The 8,390-nt window shown below is 41.4% G+C and overlaps 1 gene segment (V, D, J or C); it reads left to right on the forward strand.

The window, feature by feature from the left end:
• The first annotated feature begins 7,894 nt into the window (after nt 1–7,894).
• On the forward strand, nt 7,895–8,390 carry LOC134405929 (immunoglobulin heavy variable 4-59-like). The segment is given in 2 exon segments: nt 7,895–7,987; nt 8,068–8,390. Coding segments are annotated over 2 exon segments (369 nt in total).

An 8,390-nucleotide genomic window follows, 5' to 3' on the forward strand; every position in this document is an offset into this window, starting at 1 on the left:
GTGTGGCTCCAAGAGAAAAATATATACAGATCCTAAAGGCCATCACTGCAGTTTAGAATTCAATCGATGCACTCCCATGATCCTCAGCCTACATGCCTTATGGTAAGAAATGCTCAATGATGTGGTTTGAAATGTATGGAAGACACTAGGGTGAAGGAAGCTGAGTTCTCACCAATGTTTCCAGGATGAGGGTAACTTTTTCAAGCAAGGCAATGCTATGGTAAGTTCAACCACTAGCAAGACATGACGTCCTGTTCATCTGTGGTCTGCTCTAACACACAAAGAAGGAGGTCTAGGTGTGCTTGGGCATCCTTACTAGCAGTAGGGGCTGAGCGTGTGCAGTTCAACGAGAATTACACCTTTTTATTTTACCACATTACTTATGCAATAGATTAGGGAGTACTGGTTGGTTTTTTAACTCTGTGGTATGCAGTAAACCCATTTGAGCTCAAAAATCTCTACCCAGTGTATTTTAACAAAGTACATCTGAAGAAGCTCTTTATAAAGCCTGACGAAGCAACTCTCTTCTCCTCTATCAGCTCCACACAAGGGGGCAGAAGTAACACATGAAACACCATTGGCCAGGAAGGAGGGAAATCAAACAGGGATCTGGTTATGTGGTTTCAACTTTGAGGTTGATTATTTCCTCAGCTGTTTGCTTGAAAACTGTACCCGTTCCTCTTTGAGTGTGTCAATCCTCAAGAGACATTAACACATCTCTTTTAAAAGCTGAGTTCACTCCACACCCACTTAATAATCTGTACAGCAAAGCAGAGTTACATGTATTCATCATTGTTGCTTCATGGTTTGCTTTACATGTGTCCTATCATAAATAACCTGTTTTGGTTGGGCGGAGAGAAAACATAGGAAGTCACAACCTGCATGCATAAAACAAGTATGAAGACCATGGAAATAATGCACAACAGAACACAAATTACACAGAGACAGCCAAAGATTAAGAAAATGAGATTCAAAGGGGGGGGGGGAATGCCAGTCACACAGAGGGCTCATCTACACGAAGCAGGATATTCCACTATGAAAGCATAGATGGTCTCACGTAAGTATTGTTATTGGGTAAAGAAATGGATCTGTCTGACTATTTGCAGACCAAGGATTGAATCCAGGATCTGCCTTCTAGGGATGGGAGTGCTGTGCTCTTGGAAGGTGCTTTTGCCTGAATTTTGGGATCCCCCTTACCCATCTGCATCAAACCTGATTGTATTTTAGCCAGCCCACATCCACACCACTAAAGCTAGGCAGGATCTACACTACTGCTTTTAAAATGGTTTATAACAGTAGTGACAAGTGTTGGTTTCCAGGACACATTCCATATGCAGTTCTGAAACCATTTTCAAAGCGGCATATCTTGCTTGGTCTAGATCTGGCCAGGATAGAACCCTGTGTCATATTCACCCTTTCCTGATAATGTTTTCAAAAAACAATTTCATATAATTTCATACTGGGCATATTGGCACATGGTTCCCCACTCCAACCAAATTGGTATTCAATCTGATACAATATACAAATTTGAAGGTTTTACGTTTGTACGTATTAACTACTGAGGGTATCATCAGATGGGGAAAATCACGTTTCCTTATAATCACTCTTACTTCCTGCTGCTCTTCTGTTATACGATGAGAAGAATCACACTGGATAGAAAGGGTAAACAAGCTGCAATCACATGGCCCATTCAGGGTAGTGGGACAGTGTCCTCTAGTGGGCGTTGCAGAGTGAATCTTCTCTGCACACGGCAGGAAATGGCGATCAATTTTGTATAAATCAGAAGAGTTGCATTTTGTTTGGATTATTTTAATGTAGAAAAAAAAGGCAGAAGGCGCGGAAACCAGTGGGAGGCATGCACGAGGCGAATGGCATCATAATGGCCCCCCGTGAAAATCTGTGAGTGCCCAGTAATGAGCATGCTATGAAACACTTGTCTGATGATGCTCTGAGAATTTTGTTACAGAATTCACAGAATTCTTTGGTGTAGCTGAGTTCTTATCCAAGAAATGCAGATCAGGGGGTGCCATACAATAATTCTCAATGATCAAATTCCTGAAGCATCCAAGCCTGGTTATATATAATAAAAGATATAGAAATACATTTGTAAATGTTACTCTATTGTATAAAGAGCGATAGTGTCAGAATTGTACCAAGATGATGTAGATTTGGGAAAGGATTTGCATCCATTCCTCTGCCTTTCATGTTTTTCTGCAAACACAGGATTGGGCTCCTATATATTAGTATTGTGTTGTTGTTTTTAGCTGAGAACTATTTCATAATATTTGGATTATTGGAAAAACCAATTGGAAAAACCATTTTGATCTGCACATTTATCTGGGCGCTGCAGAAAAGGTTCATTTGTAATGGAATCTACAAATTTCAAATAATTGAAGCATCCCTACTACTAGGGCAAGATCTACACTACTGCTATAAAACAGTTTATAACAGTATTGACAACTGTTGGGGCCAAGGACACACCCAATATACAGTTTTCAAACCATTGCCAAAGTGTCATATTCTGCTTGGTGTAGATCTGGCCTTAGTGTCTGCAAAATGTATCTAGATGTCATCCCTCCATCCATTTTTAAGGTCAACCATTAAAAAAGAGAAGAGGGGGGACTTCGAAAAGAAAGATGGAAGAGGGACTGGAAAAAGTGTACCAGAGAACAAAAAGGCCTGAAATATAAAGCAGCAGCATGGAGTGAGTAGAACACTGATTATGCAGTGGGACAGTCCAGGTCAAGACTTTATTTGGTATCTTTCAACAATTTTCTTATTAATGGTCCTCCCCACCTAAATGAAAATGAGATGCAAATTGCCTGCTGCTCTGTTTTCCATTTAGATAGCCACACCTACGCAGAAGCCCTTAGGTTTTCAGCAGAGCCAAATCAGCTGTCATTCCAGAAAGAAGCGTTGTTGTAACTGCCCATAATGAAGCCCTACTTTCTTCTTCTTTTCTTATTAGCAACTCCATTGTGTGAGTATCTTTTTTTAACAAATGCAAAGAATGAAATATGATTGGAAGAAATCTACTAATAAATTCTTTGTGGTTAATCTTAGATGTCTACGCGAGTGTTCAGCTTGTGGAATCCGGACCAGGAACACTGAAGCCTGGGCAAACCCTCAGACTAACTTGTACTGTCACTGGGGATTCCGTGAAGAGCAGGTTCTGGGAGTGGATCCGTCAGGCTCCTGGGAAAGGGCTGGAATGGCTCGGCCAGATAGATTGGAATGGTACATGGCGCATATTCTATGCCTCCACTCACCAAAGCCGAGCCACGCTCTCTGCCGATGCAGCCAAAAATGAGTATTATGTTGAGCTGAGGTCCCTGACAGCGGCAGACACCGCCACATATTACTGTGCCCGAAGAACACAGTGAGACAAAGCAAAGGAGGAACTGTACAAAAAGAGGAAGGCATTGGCTTTTATGAGTTTATAAACATTAACTTATAACATATAGCTCCTTCCTATCTGTCCTCTCTCATCTCACACTATTGCCCCACTTGTGCTCTTCGCTCCTCTGATGCCATGTTTCTTACCTGCCCAAGGCTCTCTACTTCCCTTGCTCAGCTTTGTCCATTTTCTTCCGCTGCCCCTTACGTCTGGAACACTCCTCCAGAACATTTGCAAACTACACATTCAATTGCAGTTTTTAAAGCTCAGCTAAAAACTTTTCTTTTTTCTAAAGCTTTTAAAACTTGATTTTGTTCTGACTTTTATACTGTTAGTTTTACTCTACCCTGTGCCTGTTTGGTGCATTCTCTTCCCCTTCTTATTGTTTTATTATGATTCTATTAGAATGTAAGCCTATGCGGCAAGATTTTGCTATTTTATTATTTTACTCTGTATAGCACCATGTACACTGATGGTGCTATATAAATAAAATAATAATAATAATAATAATAATAATAATAATAATAATAATAATAATAATAATAATATTACCCTGACAATGTGTGAAGATAAAGTTCATCATTATTGTGCCCATATTGCAGGAGTTGGTGTTATGGCTGAGAAAGTGTGGGTTACACCTGTCCTGCAAAGCAATTCAGTGTCGTCATTCCCATTGTGGAGTGGGGCTGAGGTGGGGGTGAGTAATGTAAGACAACTCTGCAGTGTAGTCTAGTGTGTTATCCAGTCTCTTGGTGGGTTAGTGTTTTGCAGACATGCAGATGAGGCTGTAAAGTTCATAGTAGCAGGGGTTCACTTTTTAAAGTATATTGCTTTAAGAGAACCTACATTTGGGGGGGGGGGGAAATCTTGTAGGTGCTCTTAGTTTAGCCTCTCCCCCCCCTCTCTCTTAATGCAGACCTTGGAGGTGTGACAGTGTGCCATGATGCTCCACAGATGTTTGTATTATATCATGTATTGCTGAAATGAATAGCCCTGTTTCAGAAGTACCTGTATCTATTGTTTGTTTCCCACAGAAAAGAGCCTCAGAGTACAGAGCAAACTTAGGAGGTTTCACCTCCCACCCATTATTAACCAGGCCCATCACCCCTGCAATGGGAGTTGGTCCAAGGAAAGACTTCTGCACATGGGAAGACTTCATTGCGACACCAGGTCTATCCATTTAGGAGAACAAAGCAAAGAAACAACCACCCGGAGCTGTAGACCTGGTTTCTACAGAAAGTGAAGGAAGAAACTAGGGTATCATAACAACTTAAGAAGAGTCATGCTGGATCAGACCGAAGAAACATCTAGTCCAACACTCTCTTCACACAGTGGCCAACCAGCTACCAACGAGGGACTAACAAAGCAGGACACAAGTTCAAAGCAGCCTCCTACGCATGTTCCCCAGCAATGGTGAATGCAGGCTTACTGCCTCGAATACTGGAGATAGCACACAACCATCAGGGCTAGTAGCCATTGATAGCCTTAGCCTCCAGGAACTTATCCAACCCCCTTTTATAGCCATCCAAATTGGTGGCTATCACAACTTGTGGTAGTTAGTCCCATAATTTGTCTGATGATTTTTTTTAATGCAACCATACACAAATTGTGTGGCTCCAAGAGAAAAATATATACAGATCCTAAAGGCCATCACTGCAGTTTAGAATTCAATCGATGCACTCCCATGATCCTCAGCCTACATGCCTTATGGTAAGAAATGCTCAATGATGTGGTTTGAAATGTATGGAAGACACTAGGGTGAAGGAAGCTGAGTTCTCACCAATGTTTCCAGGATGAGGGTAACTTTTTCAAGCAAGGCAATGCTATGGTAAGTTCAACCACTAGGAAGACATGACGTCCTGTTCATCTGTGGTCTGCTCTAACACACAAAGAAGGAGGTCTAGGTGTGCTTGGGCATCCTTACTAGCAGTAGGGGCTGAGCGTGTGCAGTTCAACGAGAATTACACCTTTTTATTTTACCACATTACTTATGCAATAGATTAGGGAGTACTGGTTGGTTTTTTAACTCTGTGGTATGCAGTAAACGCATTTGAGCTCAAAAATCTCTACCCAGTGTATTTTAACAAAGTACATCTGAAGAAGCTCTTTATAAAGCCTGACGAAGCAACTCTCTTCTCCTCTATCAGCTCCACACAAGGGGGCAGAAGTAACACATGAAACACCATTGGCCAGGAAGGAGGGAAATCAAACAGGGATCTGGATATGTGGTTTCAACTTTGAGGTTGATTATTTCCTCAGCTGTTTGCTTGAAAACTGTACCCGTTCCTCTTTGAGTGTGTCAATCCTCAAGAGACATTAACACATCTCTTTTAAAAGCTGAGTTCACTCCACACCCACTTAATAATCTGTACAGCAAAGCAGAGTTACATGTATTCATCATTGTTGCTTCATGGTTTGCTTTACATGTGTCCTATCATAAATAACCTGTTTTGGTTGGGCGGAGAGAAAACATAGGAAGTCACAACCTGCATGCATAAAACAAGTATGAAGACCATGGAAATAATGCACAACAGAACACAAATTACACAGAGACAGCCAAAGATTAAGAAAATGAGATTCAAAGGGGGGGGGGGGGGAATGCCAGTCACACAGAGGGCTCATCTACACGAAGCAGGATATTCCACTATGAAAGCATAGATGGTCTCATGTAAGTATTGTTATTGGGTAAAGAAATGGATCTGTCTGACTATTTGCAGACCAAGGATTGAATCCAGGATCTGCCTTCTAGGGATGGGAGTGCTGTGCTCTTGGAAGGTGCTTTTGCCTGAATTTTGGGATCCCCCTTACCCATCTGCATCAAACCTGATTGTATTTTAGCCAGCCCACATCCACACCACTAAAGCTAGGCAGGATCTACACTACTGCTTTTAAAATGGTTTATAACAGTAGTGACAAGTGTTGGTTTCCAGGACACATTCCATATGCAGTTCTGAAACCATTTTCAAAGCGGCATATCTTGCTTGGTCTAGATCTGGCCAGGATAGAACCCTGTGTCATATTCATCCTTTCCTGATAATGTTTTCAAAAAACAATTTCATGTAATTTCATACTGGGCATATTGGCACATGGTTCCCCACTCCAACCAAATTGGTATTCAATCTGATACAATATACAAATTTGAAGGTTTTACGTTTGTACGTATTAACTACTGAGGGTATCATCAGATGGGGAAAATCACGTTTCCTTATAATCACTCTTACTTCCTGCTGCTCTTCTGTTATACGATGAGAAGAATCACACTGGAGAGAAAGGGTAAACAAGCTGCAATCACATGGCCCATTCAGGGTAGTGGGACAGTGTCCTCTAGTGGGCGTTGCAGAGTGAATCTTCTCTGCACACGGCAGGAAATGGCGATCAATTTTGTATAAATCAGAAGAGTTGCATTTTGTTTGGACTATTTTAATGTAGAAAAAAAGGCAGAAGGCGCGGAAACCAGTGGGAGGCATGCACGAGGCGAATGGCATCATAATGGCCCCCCGTGAAAATCTGTGAGTGCCCAGTAATGAGCATGCTATGAAACACTTGTCTGATGATGCTCTGAGAATTTTGTTACAGAATTCACAGAATTCTTTGGTGTAGCTGAGTTCTTATCCAAGAAATGCAGATCAGGGGGTGCCATACAATAATTCTCAATGATCAAATTCCTGAAGCATCCAAGCCTGGTTATATATAATAAAAGATATAGAAATACATTTGCAAATGTTACTCTATTGTATAAAGAGCGATAGTGTCAGAATTGTACCAAGATGATGTAGATTTGGGAAAGGATTTGCATCCATTCCTCTGCCTTTCATGTTTTTCTGCAAACACAGGATTGGGCTCCTATATATTAGTATTGTGTTGTTGTTTTTAGCTGAGAACTATTTCATAATATTTGGAGAATTGGAAAAACCAATTGGAAAAACCATTCTGATCTGCACATTTATCTGGGAGCTGCAGAAAAGGTTCATTTGTAATGGAATCTACAAATTTCAAATAATTGAAGCATCCCTACTACTAAGGCAAGATCTACACTACTGCTTTATAACAATTTATAACAGTAGTGACAACTGTTGGGGCCCAGGACATACTCCATATACAGTTTTCAAATCATTGCCAAAGAGTCATATTCTGCTTGGTGTAGATCTGGCCTTAGTGTCTGCAAAATGTATCTAGATGTCATCCCTCCATCCATTTTTAAGGTCAACCTTTAAAAAACTGAAGAGGGGGGACTTCGAAAAGAAAGATGGAAGAGGGAACGGAAAAAGTGTACCAGAGAACAGAAAGGCCTGAAATATAAAGCAGCAGCATGGAGTGAGTAGAACACGGATTATGTAGTGGGACAGTCCAGATCAAGACTTGATTCTGTGGCTTTTGACAATTTTCTTATTAATGGTCCTCCCCACCTAAATGAAAATGAGATGCAAATTGCCTGCTGCTCTGTTTTCCATTTAGATAGCCACACCTACGCAGAAGCCCTTAGGTTTTCAGCAGAGCCAAATCAGCTGTCATTCCAGAAAGAAGTGTTGTTGTTACTGCACATAATGAAGCTCTACTTTCTTCTTCTTTTCTTATTAGCAACTCCACTGTGTGAGTATCTTTTTTTAACAAATGCAAAGAATGACATATGACTGGAAGAAATCTAATAAATTCTTTGTGGTTAATCTTAGATGTCTACGCGAGTGTTCAGCTTGTGGAATCCGGACCAGGAACACTGAAGCCTGGGCAAACTCTCAGACTAACTTGCACCGTCACTGGGGATTCAGTGAACAACAACTACTGGGATTGGATCCGTCAGGCTCCTGGGAAAGGGCTGGAATGGCTCGGCAGGATAGATTGGAGTAGTGGTACATGGCGCAAACGCTATGCCTCCACTCACCAAAGCCGAGCCACGCTCTCTGCCGATGCAGCCAAAAATGAGTATTATCTTGAGCTGAGGTCCCTGACAGCGGCAGACACCGCCACATATTACTGTGCCCGAAGAACACAGTGA

This window comes from Elgaria multicarinata, chromosome 11 (assembly GCF_023053635.1).
Source record: "Elgaria multicarinata webbii isolate HBS135686 ecotype San Diego chromosome 11, rElgMul1.1.pri, whole genome shotgun sequence".
Taxonomy (NCBI): domain Eukaryota; kingdom Metazoa; phylum Chordata; class Lepidosauria; order Squamata; family Anguidae; genus Elgaria; species Elgaria multicarinata.